The 16,696-nt window shown below is 32.7% G+C and overlaps 1 protein-coding gene and 1 pseudogene across 1 annotated transcript; one reads left to right on the forward strand and one right to left on the reverse strand.

Annotated features, from left to right (window-relative positions):
- Positions 1-5,058: 5,058 nt before the first annotated feature.
- On the forward strand, positions 5,059-11,314 carry LOC120128683 (annotated as a pseudogene).
- A 2,014-nt stretch (positions 11,315-13,328) lies between these two features.
- LOC120129083 (U4/U6.U5 small nuclear ribonucleoprotein 27 kDa protein-like) lies at positions 13,329-14,460 on the reverse strand. Its single transcript, XM_039146683.1, has 2 exons — positions 13,745-14,460; positions 13,329-13,388 (listed from the first exon to the last, which is right to left on the reverse strand). The coding sequence occupies exon 1, from the start codon at positions 14,405-14,407 to the stop codon at positions 13,775-13,777; it is 633 nt and encodes a 210-aa protein (XP_039002614.1). The 5' UTR covers positions 14,408-14,460; the 3' UTR covers positions 13,329-13,388; positions 13,745-13,774.
- Between the last annotated feature and the right edge of the window lie 2,236 nt (positions 14,461-16,696).

The raw sequence follows: 16,696 nt of genomic DNA on the forward strand, positions 1-16,696 counted from the left end.
AAATCAATGTATTAGAGGAGAAAATAAACGAGTAAAAATAGATAATTTAGATTAATTCTTTTTTTCAATAAGTATATTTCCTATTCACACTTGTATAATTAAGGACAATGAGTGTCAGAAAGCAAGAATAATAAGTAATGAACTTCTAACATTGAAAATCTGTCTCTATTCTGACTATTTGGAATTGGGCACTTCCATCTTAAATCATCTGAGGGGAAAAAAACCTAATCACGTAGGTAAGGTTTTATATAAAAGTGTAAATTTATAAAATTTTAAGAAATAAAAATAAATTATTAATAAAAATATAAAGAAAATATTTAAATTATATAAAAATTTAAAATTTTTAGGAGATCACTAACGCTTCATGTTCCATTTGTAGCCATGTAGATGATCAGTGACGAATGCGAAAATATTTTTGAGAATGAGAACAAATTAATGGAATTTTTTCGTATGAGTAAGCATAAATAAAATTTTAGGGTGGACATCAATAGTAAAATGAACAACTAATATAAAGAAATTTAAATTCAAGGGTTGACATCTGCCTACTCTGGGCAAGCCTTGCATCCGCCACTTTATATGGTAACGAGTGAGATTTTGGACCAACCCAACCTGATAAAGCTAGAAGCACATATTGTTCTTCTAACCCGACCCAACCCGACCCTAGGAACATGTTCCCTCTACCTAAACACGATCCAACCTAATTTTTAAAAATAAATTCACATTCAATATGACATAAATATATATAAAAGTAGTTTATTGGTAAAATAATGACCCAACTAAAGAAATTATAGAGAGGAGATATTATAGTAATTATCCTTAAATTTATAGAAAAATTATTTCATATTGACTCGAATAGGAGATTTTTCATTATAAATTTGAACTTAACCCAACTCGACTTTATCCTCTATAAAAATCTAACCTAATCTAGTTTGAACTTTATTTTTTAAAAATTCGATTTTATCGAATTGAATAATATCATTTATGATTTTAGGTTAAATTGTCATCCCTGCATAAACAAAGTAGGGCTCTTGTAGGGTAAAAATAAATCCACTCACGATAACGAAGCAGGAGAGGAGAGGAGGAGAAAATTTCAAAACCCCACTGAAAATGGGCTTAAATGTGCTTCTTGGATTTCTTTATAGTTTCAGATATATTAAGTCCATCCAACAACATAATGAAAAGGAGAAATGCATAATATAATTAAGGGGTAAACTATGCATTTAATACTTAAACTATCAGTTTTGATCAATTTTAGTACCTTAAACCTGAATCATCATGCCTTGAAATTATATACCATATAACTTGTCCCGTCTTGCCCCAATCCCCTTTTTTTTTTTAGAAAAACCTAAAAGATCGAGTCAGGTCGAAACTCGACGGATTTCAGGTATTTTGGAAATTGTTGAATTTCGGGGAAGAAGAGACAGTTGACTGTTGTTTAGGAATTATTTGAAATAAATGGATTTCAATTTATTTTCTTTTTCTCTAATATATGTTCAAGAAGTTATTTAGATTATATTTATAATTTAACATGATCAACAATTTTAAATAGTTATAAATATAAACTAATAAAATAGAATTATTAAAATTCTGAATGATAAATATCATTAAAATATATCAATACTAATTTAAATAATCATTTTATCATAAAAAAATCGATAACATATATTTAACTACATTAATAATAAAAAAATAAAGACAGGTGTTATGATAGGGTAAATTATACATTTAGTACTTAAAATATCATTTTTTTTCTATTTTAGTATTTAAACTTTCAATTTTTTCAAAATTATACCTAACGTTTAGTTTTCATTTTATTTTATTACTCAGTTGTTAAAAATTTAATGCGTTCATTACCTGAAAAATAAAGGTTGTCATTTATAGTATCTAAACTTTTAATTTTTTAAAATTTAACGTTAAATTTTAAATAGATACTAAAATAAAATAAAAACTTAAATTTTTAACGACGGAGTAAAATGAAACAAAAATTAAAGATAGGAGCTAATGAGCATAGGCGCTATCAATTTGCAGTGAGATTTTTTAGAAGCTATTGGGTCAAGCCAGCTCTGGACCAACCTTTCTTAAACACCTCAAAGTTCAGCTTGAAGCACAAAAGGTGATCCTAAGTTGCTTTCTGGGTTTTTTTTGGTAAACTACAAGGAGACTATTAAACTATGATAAAAATTAATGTGATCATCGAATTTTTAATTGAATCAATCAGATCATTCAACTATTTAATTGATTCAATCAAACCACCGATCGTTAATTTTTAACAGAGGTGGTGACGTGTCCGTTAAGCTTAATTGGCATAATTAAATATTTAGTCCTTAATATTTACATATTCTATCAGTTTAGTCACTATTTTAATTTAATTAAATAAATTTAATTATCCAATTAAAACGTAACACATGAATATATGATTGAGAGGTTTTATTTATGAATTTTAAATTAAGGACCAAACATATAATTATGACAATTAAGCTTAACGGACACATCACCACCTCTGTTAAAAATTAACGTCCGATGGTTTGATTGAATCAATTAAATAGTTGGGCGGTCTGATTGATTCAATTGAAAGTTCGGTGGTCACATTAATTTTTTATCATAATTTAGTGGTATCCCGTGTAATTTACCCTTTTTTTTGGCTCAATAGGGTAAACAAGTAAATTATTTGTGAAAATATGGTAAATAATTATTTATTTTAGGATCTACGACATTTTTATGATATACATGAAACTCGTCACGTCGATATTACGAGTTTTGATAATTTTTTTATTTAAACTTGTCACGTCAAGATGATGAATTTTAATAAAATATAATTTTTAATTAAATTTTACTACATTGAGATAAAAAATATTTTTTTATTAAAACTCGTAAATGAGTTTTAAGTTACTATAGTAAATACTGTAGATTCTAAATATATATAAAATCTCGCCTTTTGGATCCTAATATTAACAACTGTGTCTAACCGGAACTGAGGTAATTACCCAATTGAAAAACGACTTGGAATTCGAGACGAAAGCATTTCTTTCGAAATGATAACTAAAATCATGTGCTATTTATTAGGAATTTGTAAATTAAAAAATAATTAAAGTAATATTAACATAAAATAAAACATGCTTAATAGAAAAGATTTAATATCATTCAATTTTATTTATCTTTACAAATAAAAAGAATAATAGTCGGTTTTAAATATAAAGATCAACACAAATAAATAATATCTAAAATTTAATATTTATTTCAAAATCCAGAATATCTCAAATCACTCTTTTTATATTCCGATAAAAAAAATTTTTGCAAATAAAACTTAAAATTATAAAACTTTAAAAGAATTCACACCTGTTCAAAATAATTATCTTATATAATAAATAATAGGATAAATTACGTGTTGAGTATATAGACTATCAATTTTAATCTATTTTAATATATAAACTTTTAATTTTTTTAAAACTATATGCTAAAGTTTAATTTTTGTTTCATTTTAGTACCCATGTTTAAAATTTAACGTTTTTTGAAAAAAATTAAACTTTATGATCCATTTTAGTACCTAAATTTCTAAGTTTTTCAAAAAATATAATGCTAAATTTTTAACAGTATGGTACTAAAATAAAAAAAATTAAATTTTAAGTATGATTTTAAAAAAATTAAAAGTTTAGATACTAAAACAAATTAAAACTAATAGTTTACCCTAAAAAAATAATAATTGATTAAATTAGGGGAAGGAAGGAGACCGCCCAACTATCGCATGAAATGGTTACATCTGGGAATGTAGGTTGCGGCCTTAATGCCAAAGTCTATCCCTATCCATCTGTCTAATTAGGCGTATTTATCGAAAAATCACTCTATTTTTTTATTTACATATTAAATACAGTTAGAAAAAATATTATTGTTTTAGCACCCTTTGCAGAAAGGCGCAAAATGATAATCTATGTCTTACATTGATGTGATTCCACGTGTGGTAAACACAGATGATGATCCGCGTCTTACGTCGAACCATCCGCACCTTTCATTTAAATTTTAATCATTCACACTACCTATCTGCCCAAATCTCATCCCACAACCTATAAATACCCCCTCTCAACTATTTCCACCACACCAAATTCTCTCAAACTATATCAAAAACCAAATCCTCTTAAAGCTAAAGCCTGATCAAATTTTATTTAGAAGGTAATATATTATATCATATTTTACTAAATTGATATTTTAGTATTTTATTAAATTATTTTATATTAATTTTTTTTCAGTTATAAAATGGAAGTCGGTCTATTTCGTTTGGATAGAAATCATATCTCGATACATTTTGCTGATACGGTAAAATTTTTAAATTCTATTTTAATTTAAATTATTAGTAATAATTTATTTATTTATTTTTGATTATTAGTTTATATATTAATTTTTGTAATATTTATTAAATTATGATAGATTCTATATATTATATGATTTTATCCGCAACCTTAAGTTAGATATACCAACACGTGTATGGTCGTATTTAGCCGAGGCTGGATTCAGTTACGTAGCTAAATATGAAGGCCACTGTAACGTAGAATCCAACCTGATTTCTGCATTAGTTGAGCGATGGAGACCGGAGACACACACATTCCATCTTCCGTGCGGAGAGTGCACAATTACGCTGGAGGATGTTTCCATACACTTGGGGCTTTCGGTAGATGGAGATGTGATTTCAGGGGTGGCGCACGGTAACTGGAATTCATTGTGCAAGGAATATCTAGAAAGTGTCCCGCCAAATTTTAACGGTGGTCGAACTCTGTTAAATTGGTTGGATGCAAATTTCAAGCATTTGAGTAGCGACGCCTCGGAGGAGCGGGTAAAAATGTATTCACGGGCATGCATACTACAGCTGATAGGAGGGCTACTGATGTCGGACAAATCGCGCAACCAAGTTCAGTGTATGTGGTTGCGACATCTCATTGATTTTCATCTGGCTAGAACATTGAGTTGGAACTCGACAGTTTTGGCATTCTTGTATAAAGAAATGTTTCGAGCTACTGACTATAGAAAAAAATACTATCGGCATATTCTCCTTCTACTGCAGCCTTGGACATGGTATTGCATGCCCTTTTTATGTCCGGTTATGAAAAACCCATTCGTATTCCCACTATTATTGAGGTAATTACAATACTGATTTTATATATTAATCATTTTATCTAGTATATAATAAAAATTATTTAATTGAATAGGTGGTCTACTGCAAGGAAAGATCATCAGGATTTACCTGATGAATTATAATTAATTAGGCTACTAATTAATCAGAAGACTGGCACAGATGTATGTATTTAAATGTTTGAAAATATATTTTGTATTATCGTTATATAATTAGATTATTATTTTGATAAGAATTATATATATTTGTTTTAGTTTGAATGAGCTCCTTATTGTACTGATGATGTGAGGATTTACATCTTACATGAGTTAAAGGGTCATTAGATGTTTAGATAACGGTGGTCCCTTTGATATGTTATGTGATTGTCGAGTGGCACCCCACTGATCGCGTGCTCTGGTAATTTAGTTTTGTACATCAATTCCGGAAGCACCTCAAAATCTCTACGAGTTGCATAACACCGATCGACGAAGTAAGAAAGATGTGAATTGGCTACTGAAACATTATGAATGGGTCATGATATGGGAGGATCGACGTCGACGCATTCCCCGTAGAGAACTCATTTATGTGGACCATTTGATGGTTGCAGATGGTTATTATGAGTGGTTTAACAGTAACGGGAAATCGTTTCTGCTTTCTGAGGGAGCACGATGAGGGAGCATTCATTTACGTCGATAGAACCGCCCACCATCACAACCTCATTATCCCCCGACTAGTGGACAGAGAGCAGGTGCTTCCGGTTATTTGTCAGCTGCAGCACCAGAACCTTCACAGCAGCCACTGTTTGCAATGATGTACACACCGCAACCAATTCATATGGCTCCGTAGCCATATCGGATGTCTCTACATTAGACCCAAAGACTCCATTGTTGCTTTGATCTCAGCTCCGCGATCTAAAATGACACAAATTTTCCCCTCGTGATAACATTTGAGCGTAAGTTTCGGAGAAAAAGCCTAAGAATCTATATCTTCTCCTTCAACAAGGGCAAAAACAACTGGAAGAATGTTGTGATTACCATCTTGGACAACTGCCAATAGTAAAACTTGCTTCTATTTTCCATAAAATGTCCCGTCGATTTGAACCACAGGCTTGCAGTATTTCACAACACTAATGCACTGTGGGTAAGTCCAAAAAAGCCGGTAGAATTGGCATCGATCGCGAAGAACTCGATCATTATAGTATGCATGGCAAGTTTCGAAGTCCATAACTATCCCAAGATTCAACCTGCACACCACCCTAAACCAACTTGGTAGTTCGTTGTAAGATGCATCTCATTCGCCTTGAAGTTTTTTAATCGCACTATGCTTTGCCATATATGTTTTTCTTTATGAGACGGAATACTCATACTGCGATTGTATAGATGAAATCAACACAACAATAGTTATATAAGAGTTTGCTTTTACCATGGGCATGATGGCTTGCCAGATCATTTCGGAGTCCAAGTTGGGATGATCTTGGTTGATCCATCCAGCACAATATGTGTGAGGATCGTTATACATCGTTTGTTCCCATATATTGTTTTTCCTCTTCCTCTTCGATATGCGAACCATCCAATTGCATCCGTTTTCACGTTGGACACAGTGTCAAACATACTTTTTGGTCATAGAGCAGTCGACTCTAGACTGAACATAATAACGAATATTGTAATTTTTAATTGCCATCATCGCTTCTTCTTTGCTTGAAAACTCCATTCCTAAATATAACTCAACATTAATTATTGATGAGTTAAATCCATAGTCTCCGAGATTAGGCATATCCGTAAATTCTGGCCCGTACATTGCACCATAGACAGCTTCATACATATGTGTTGGAGGTTAAGTGTGTACTATATTTCTGGGAACTTCATCTGCATCATCATCATCATCGGAGTCTATGTTGAACTGCGGTGATTCTGGGTGAATAAATAGTTCAATCTCAACACCATCCGCACTTGGCTCACAAAGCGATTCTTCTGGTGGAGATAAGGGTTCCTCCATGCTGTCCACATTTAGGTCGAACAACCTGGTACTTGCATGCCTTCCCCTTGAACTTGAAGGCATCTCGACATTGAGATCGAAGAAGCTCGCAGTAGAATGCCTCCCTCTAGAGCTTGAAGTCATAGTGTCAAATGGAAATTGCACAGATTGTTGCGTCGAGGGCATCTCCATATTTAGGTAAAAGAAATTGGCATATGAATGTCTTCCCCTTGAACTGGACACGATGTTGTCATACGGATTGTTTGTGGACCTACCTTGGTACAGATCGTAAGGAGTTGATGATGAATGTCTCCCCATTGAACTTGATGAGATGACACCATGATGTGGATTTCTCATTATGGCGTTAAAATCATTACACATTACTGTAGTTGGGTTGTCAACTTGATCAACTTGTTGAGCCAGCCCATAGTGGGAGCATAATGACATACCCCGAGCAACACACACTTCAACAAACTTTGCATACATCTCCGTATCGGCGTCTGAATAATAGTTTTAAGAATCAACTATCATTACAACATCATCATCGTTCGATAGTTCGAACATTGTATAATTTAACGGAAACATTGATGTTGTAAATCTGTACTGAAGCAACAACATTATTCTAGTACTTCCAACATGAACTTTCGTTGAAATCTTCATTATCAGCTCATCAAGAGTTATGTTTCTCTTAAAGGATATTTTAACAAAATGATTTGATGCGAACACAATGCCGATTTCATCTTCCCGAATTTCTCCATCATAGTAAACAATAACTGAAATTCTCGTCATTATGAGAGTTTGAAAAATAAACACTCTTATATTTTCAAAAAAAAAACTGAAATAAACCTAATTAAATAAATAATATATGAATTAAAATATAATGTACTAAAATATTTAAAAATAAACATAAATAATTTAAATAAAATAATTTAATATTATTAACGTATCGACAAAAATATTTCGACGTATGATCTTTCTTTCTAATTTTACAACCACAAAAATTAATAAAAAATAAAAAATATATATATTAAAAAAATTACCTTACAATGAAAGATCGAACGAACTTGTGAACCAAATATAAGAGGAATTGATGGGTGATGTTTACGAGTTGAGAGGGTCTTATTTTTAGCCGAAGAAAAGTTTAAAAGCCGAGAAATTCAAATATAATTATAAAAGACGCGGATGATTTTTCGCGCCTTATATGATGTGACGCTAGTTAGGGTAAGACGTGAATCTTTATTTGCGCTTTACCACACATGACGTCATATCATCATGATACACGCCTTTTTACAAAGTATATTATATCGATAATATTTTTTATAACGGTATATGACACATAAATAAAAAAGGTGATTTTTGAGTAAATACGCCGTATCATTCATTCTTTTTATATATATATTAAAATCACACACTTCAATGCATGGTCTCTCTTTCTCAACATTCATCTTCCTTCCCATTTAGCTATATCAGTGTTTAGATTCATGTCTCTCATGGTTTAATCACTTGATCTCCCTTTCTCTTTCCTTTTCTAATTGCCCAGACTCCTCTGCTGCAGCTTCCAGTTGATGTTTTCTCTCCACCCAGATTATCATCATGGATTCTTCTTCGTCCACCCGCCGCCACCACCACCTCCTCCTCTCCTCTTCTTCTAACCACCGTCTCTTTCAAGACGCAGGCGGTGAAGGTCCAGGCAGTGCCACCGCTGCTGCAACAAAAGACTCGTCTGTGCTCAAAGTCCGCCCAAAGTTCGAGGATTTTCTCTGCGGTTCACCCCAACCACAGCTGCCCGACGACATGTATGACTAAGAGCTCAAAACCATTGCTGCTAATTTTCTTCGGACCCAACAGCAGGTGCCTACTACTGCAGCCAATCATGCACCGAAAAGAGCTGTCGATACTTTCGGCCAACGTACCTCTATCTACCGGGGTGTCACCAGGTCAATAAATGACAAAGGTGCTCATCTTTTTGGAACTAAAAGTGTGAAATTAATGGTAAAAAAATGCTTCTTCTTTTGGTTTGGATTAGGCATAGATGAACCGGAAGGTATGAAGCTCACTTGTGGGACAATAGTTGTACAAGAGAAGGCCAAAGTAGGAAAGGAAAGGAAGGCATGGTAACACCTAACATCTTTTTGACTACTAATTAATCACTCATACTTCATTATTAATATTAGCATTAGTTTCACTAGGGGTGAGTATTTGATCGAATCGGATCAAAATTTGTTTGACTTTATCAAGTTGATTCATATTTTATAATTCAAACTTTATTTGAATTTTTATGAAATTTGAGTTGATTTATCCATGTTTATGTTAAATTTAATTGTGTATTTTTATAATGTTATAATACTATTTGATTTCAATTTAAATCATTTTTATAATGATATATATATATTGCAATATACATGTATATGATGTAGAGTGGAGGGATTGACTCAAACTTTATACTAATTACTAAAAAAATTCAAGTTATTTGAATTTCATTTGTAACTCAAACTTTCTTGGAATTTTTTTTCTAATGAAGTATATGAAATTACGAGTCAAGTTTTTTAACTTCAAGTCGAGTAAAAAAGTTTGATTTTTCGAGTTCAAACGAGTTTGCTCGCCCTTACTAGGTGGTCTTGGAAATGTTGAAACGAAGAGTCATGCTGATTAATCATGCATGCTTCATTATTAGCATTAGTATCGCAAATGGTTGAGGATTCTAAATATGCTTTTTGGTTGCTCATGATTTGGCATGTGCATGACGAATGATTACTTCCATGGATGCTCAAATTCTATCATTGTCTTTCCAGTGTATCTAGGTGAGTTTCTTTTCTTGATTATCATCAATATTACTTCTGATTGGAATACCGTTGATCATTGTCAACTTCAGCTTATTACGAAGATTTTAACATTTGTTTTCGTTTTTCTTCATCCAATTAGGTGGCTATGACAAGGAAGATAAAGCAGCAAGGGCTTATGATCTTGCGGCACTCAGGTACTGGGGTCCAACCACGATTACAAACTTTCCGATAAGCACCGTTTATCAGATTCTGGCTTTGCATGTTGTTCTGTTTCTTTTCCATCCTATGTTCGTATTAAAATCTCTCATTGTTATATTTCGAACTTCGAGAAGGAACTTGCATAGATGAAGAGCGTGACTAGGCAAGAGTTTATTGCTTCCCTCCGAAGGTAATTTTTTTTTATCAAACCATCAGCTTTAGATGTTGATCTACTTTGCTAGTCTTTTTGGTCTGTTCATTCCAAGATAAACTTTCTTCTTGATCAATTCTGTGTTTCAGGAGTAGTGGATTTTCTAGGGGTGCATCAATTTACAGAGGTGTCACAAGGTTCGGTGTGTGTGCGTGATCGTGTTTTAGCGTTTCGGTTTGTTAATTATATAGGACTAGGATCTCGATTATATCGGTCCTATGTCCCAATTTAGCCATTTTAACATTATATCTCGGGCATCATCAACATGGTAGATGGCAAGCAAGAATTGGAAGAGTTGCAGGCAACAAAGATCTCTATTAGTGAGTTTTTTTTAGTTCTTTATTTTTAAACGAAACAGTCCGTAAAACGGAACATTTTTGTTCCGCGGGCACCCAAGAAGAAGCAGCTGAAGCCTACGATATTGCAGCAATCAAGTTTAGAGGTCTAAACGCGGTTACGAATTTCGACATGAGTCGCTACGACGTAAAAAGCATTCCTAACAGCAATCTTCCCATCAGAGGACTAAGCAACAAATCCATAAACTGCTCTGATTCAGCTTCCGATAGTAAGAGCACCAACGAGGACCAAGATCACTCCTCAGTATCAACATCAGGCATTGCAATTCCCATCAAGCAAGACCAATCCAATTACTGGTCCAATGTTCTCGAATTCAGTAACACTGCTGACCACTGCCAAGAACTCTAGTATGCTTCATCAGCCATCAAACGATGGATCCGATTTCGCCACCGGATACGGTTCGACTTATGGAGGAAATTCTACGGGGTTACTCAATGGTGATGGTAATGTGGAGCAGCAGCAACAACAAGAGAGCGCTGTTAGTAGTAATTGGCTCCCATTTGCGACACCCATCGTCGTATGTAACAACAATGGTGATGAGAACTCATCTTCTGGGTATGGTAACTGGAATATTGAACAATCATTACACTATCCTATCAAACTTCAAAACCAAGCCTCTCAGTGTTCCAGAAACCAATTTTTGGCAAGAAACTTTGGGTAAAGAAACTTTGCAAAGGCAGTAAACTGGAATGAACAGATGAAGAAGATGATGATGAAGTGAGGTTGAAATGACGGTCATAGCATAGGAGCTAACAGAACCAACTTAAGTTCTTTTGTTAATTAAAGGACCTTTGAGTCATTTTCTTTATTTTAGCAAATAAGAGAGAACCACTTTGTCCTATTTAAAGTACCTAAATATGTGTGTGTGTGTGCGTGTGTATATACAAGTTAAAATGATTTTCATTTATTATCAAAAGAAATTTTCTGTTATAGCTATTTTATTTATTTATATTTATACAATATGGGCACATTATTTATAAATATCATAAATGAATTGAGTAATTATAAGTACAAACAGTATATTGTCAACGAAATCGTTAAAAGTATGATATAGATTTATTTTGATTAATAATATAATACAGATGGTTGGGTAAACATGGTTACATACGGCTATAAACGAGTTCGAATTCAAGTCAAAAAAGTTCAAAGTTGAATTCGACTCGAGCCATCTTTGTTTAATGTGCACGTGAATTTTGTCCAAAGTTGGAATTTGACACGCACTATCATGTAATCGTATTCCTTTGCATTACATCATATAAATTTTATATTTGATAGGATTGCTTGTAATTTTAATTTATTAACTAGTACTTTAAGGCATTCAAACTAATTAGTGATGAACAGTCATTTATTAAGCATTAGATCCTAGTAGTAATTAATAAGATCAATTATTTCACATCCCTAAGCATAGAAAAATTGAACAAATGAAAGAGAATGAGGAAAATACCTAAGCTTCATATCTAGGACTCTGGTTGCATTAGACAATAAGAAAAAATAGAACCAAACGTTCCATATGAGTCACTTGCAAGTTAAACAATAAAATTTTACACTACAATAGGGAAAAAACCAATGTAACTTGCAACAAACCCTAATAGGAAGAGAAAACCTGAGTATGACCCTAAACCGTACTATAAAATACCAGAAATAACTCTAAATCTATAAAATATTACAATTCATCTCCATATATATATATATATATAACAAAGTAACAAATAAAATCTTAAGTTTGTTAATCCCTCGGAGTGAACAAGAAAGGAACTCTATGTTAAACTTATATAGAGTATTCAAGATGATATTTTTCCTAAAAAGAAACATTCAAGATGATATTTATCCATGTAATTGGTTGTTAGCTTAAACTGAAAAAGGATTCATGAGCTGTTTTGCTCAAACGCAAGAGTGGGAGTCTCATCCATTTTGAGACATTAAAGATATGTCCAACATGAGTACCTTAGGAAATACGATAAATCAAAACTACTTCATATGCATTCAATATAATAAAAACAGGATATATACTTTGAACATAAAAAGAAAACAACAAGGTGTAAGCAATCTGACAACGCACAAAGTTAGAAGGCTAATAGTTTGCTAGTACGTTCTCCTTCTGTACTATTCAATGGTGTTTGCGTAAAGTGGAAAATTTTAGGTTGATGTTCAAAGACTAGCATGTTTAAGTTTGGAGAAATTTTTCCCATTAAATTTGGGAAATGAAAAGCAATCTTAGATTTTGATACCTAATGCACAGTATCATAGCCAAACTCAAGTTAAAAGAAAGCCTAAGAAACATGGTGTATAAGTAATGTATATTATTTGACTTATCAATCTTTCATTCTTTCTTGTTCCTTCATTGCAAGCTTCTTGCACTAGCTTCTGACAGAATAATATATTAAGCTCATTTACATTCCACCATGGTTGATGAAAATTACGGACTGAAACACCAGGCTAAACCCAAGTACCCAACATACCAATAAGCCATCTATAAGCTCGTAGAGATAATGACTATTCAGGAAGGAACAGAGTAATTTATTTTGTAGTGTCGTTATACAAATTGTGTTATTGTATCCTTTTTATTATATCTTAAAAGGTATACCTTACCATAGTGCATCAAAGAAATCAAGTACATCCACTGTTTAAACCTTCTAACTAACTCTTGGAAGAGGAATGTTGTTTGAGGTCTCTGCTCTGGTATCAAATATCATCAAAAAGGCTTGTTTTTCATGCCAGTGGCACTAAAAAATGGATGACCAATCCCAGTTCTAGGAAGACTACTACCCTGTATGCAAGAGCAACTTGGGATAGGCAGTTTGAAAAAATAGTATGTACCCAAATACACAAGTTGTAGTAGGGTTTCTGAGCTTCTAAATCCTAAATTATGCTAAAACCAATAGGAATTCTAAATCAGTAGAGAAACAACTTAGGTTTCACAGTAACTTGGAGCTAGTTAGTTTCAACATTAGTATTCCATATGGTAAGACTAGTATGAATTATAAATCGAACAACATAAGTCAAACAATTCCGAGCTCAATAAACCAACGAGCATTCACTTACAATAACATGAAAGCAATAAAACCCAGGAAAAGGAAAACCATGAAACCCAAATTAGCAGTCAACACTAGAAAAAACCCTAACCTTGAAACTGCTTTCATCCACTAATCCGTTCTAGCGGTTGCGCTCGGCAGGCAACGGACGATTAAACCCGCCTCTTCGATTCATATACTGCCTGGGCTGCCGCTTAGTGACAGCCCTAACTCCACTGATATCTGCTCCAGGTACATGTTTCCCTTTGGTGGAATCAAAACCAACTGGAATCCCTAGCTTCTTCATCACCTCCATCTCATCCTCCTCTCCTGCATCCACATCTCCGTTCTCATTCTCATTATTAACGTTTCCTTTCTTTTGCTGCTGCGCTCTAGCTATATCGTCCACAAAATCCGACACGGCCTTTTTCCTATCCTTCTCACTCTCCTCACTTTCGTGGCGGTGACGTTTCCTAGGGGGTTCAGTCGATGGTGTTCGGTGCTGGTGTCGGGGATGACGGTGGGAGGCCCGTTCCGGGGAGCGCGTATGAGAACGGGAGCGTGAACGGTACCGTTCACGGTCAGGGGAACGCGTAGAAGAGCTAGTGTGACGAGATTGAGTACGCTCCGGTGTGCGAGATCTCTTGCTGCGCGTCCGTTCCCTGTCTCGCTCTCTGTCTCTATCTCGGTCTCGGTCGCGGTCGCGAATATCTCTGTCTCGTCTGCGTTCTCTATCGCGGTCTCGGTCTCGTTCCCTCTCGCGTCGGTCTGACATTGCGGAGGTTAGCGGTGGCTGAAGGAGGGGATGGAGCCCAGCGAGCAAAGGGTTTGAAGAAGGGAAAACCCTGTGATTTTTCGAAATAGAACAAAATAATTTAGAATAAACTACAATAATGATCACTAATATTTAAGAACATTTTCATTTTTCTCACTAAAGTTTAAAAAATAACAATATGGTCAGTAATGTACTGATTTGTAGCAAATGATCAATAACACATTATCGATTTGTAACAAAATAATCACTCGACCATTATCTCTGTTAATCTGATAATGTGGAAACGTTAATAAAAAGATTAATATTTACTTTTACCCCTAAACTATTTTTAAAATATCAAACAGATCTTTAAACAATGATTTATATCTAATTTATCCTAAAAATTTTCTAATTTATATTTTTTTCAAACTACATTGACAAATGGAGTTTTTGAATTAAAGACAAATATATGAGTATTTAAAGCCATATATTTAATTAATTTAATGTAAAAAATAATGTATCAGACAGCTTGCAGATCACACAAATTATAAACTAACTGATGACAATTCCTTCACTAATATTAAGCAAACTACCTATAACTTTCAAGTAAAATTAATGCCAAGGCCAATAACAGTAATAAATAAATCAAACTAATAATTAACAAATATGCAAAGTTTAATCATGGGGTAATATAGTTGAAAACCTGTGCAAAGGGTGGTGTTCTTTGATTGGTGTCATAACCATTTTAAAATGTAAAAAATTAATTTAAAAATATTTATGACTTTATTTTGAGAAAATTGAAATTTTTGATAAATTTGATTTAATTCGAATTAGAGTCGCCATCGACCTTTGGGTTAGGCAGGTTGAATACCTAAAAAATATATTTTTAATGAATTTTAGTAAGATCATTTAAAAGACAAAAATTGGTATGCATATTACCAAAAATTCATTTTTAAGGGTTTCAGAGTCGATTATGTATGGGGAAGGATAAACACCCCCACAGTGCCCATAATTAGTACCTTCGATTTTATGTTGTCTAAGATGGTGGAATTTTACGAATTAGAATTCAAAATTTAAATTACGATCATTTTATTTATATGAATTAAAAAAGAGTGAATATCTTTTTTATATATAAAATGTTTGACTCGATGAAAATGATTTAATTTACTCAGATTTATTTTTACTACGTGAATTAACGAAAATTAAATTCCAATTATGATTGACGTAATTTCGTTAACTCACGAAGCGAAACAACATTGCCTTTGATTCTTATAGAAAATGAGAAAACAAATGCTTGATTTATAAATGTGACAATAATAAATTAACATGTATAAAATAGATGAAAATATTAGCATGATGTAACGAATAAATAAATAAACCAAATAAATAACAAAGAATTAAAATAAATAAAACACACAATAAATGTTTTTTATTAAAAAATAATTAAAAGAAAATGTCAAAAATTATACATTTATATAAATTATATCTAATGGACTTAATATAAATAAAAAAGGTAAAAATAAGCAACAAATATATTATTAAAATTACTTTATTCGAATAACATTCGAAAGGGCACCCCAGGTTTTTAGAGATATTACATAAGTTAATCGAACACGGAAGACTTTATAAATGTAAAAATACATTTATAAATATTATATATATATATATATATATTAGAATACATAAAATTCCTTTTTAATATAATATATGTATAAACAATATTGTATATGTTTTGCCTAATATATGTAATAAAAAAGGGATAATAAATAAATAATCATTCAAAAAGTTCATGGACCAACAAATAATAAATAAACAAAACAGGGACTAATTCAGAAAATAGATAAAAATACATGGGCCTATCAAAGCAATAATTCATATTGTTTCAAACTAAAACAGTGATTAAATCAATAACAAGCAAAACAAGAGGGCTTAAATCATAAATTGAGCATAGTTTGCATGTAATAATCATGAAGGACTAACGTGCAATAACTCACAAATTAGCAACCACAATTGAAAACTTACCAAAAAACGCAACAATAAACAAGCAATGACTAAAATGTAAGAACGACAAACTTAAAAGGAACGAAAACAGTATTAATCCATATATTTCATTATCAAAATAATAGGTTACAATGTTTGTTGGAGTAAATCTGCATTTACCCACACGCCGAAAACGATAAGCCCTAATCCTTAAAAATGGTGTCGTTTTGGGTGGTTTAAATACCCCTATTATAACACAAAAAAGACCCCAACTCATTTCTCTCCTCTTCTTTTTTACGACGTCGTTTCTCCCCTTTCTTCTCATCTCTC

Source organism: Hibiscus syriacus, unplaced genomic scaffold (genome assembly GCF_006381635.1).
Source record: "Hibiscus syriacus cultivar Baekdansim isolate YM2019G1 unplaced genomic scaffold, ASM638163v2 tig00001644_pilon, whole genome shotgun sequence".
In the NCBI taxonomy this organism is placed as follows: Eukaryota; Viridiplantae; Streptophyta; class Magnoliopsida; order Malvales; family Malvaceae; genus Hibiscus; species Hibiscus syriacus.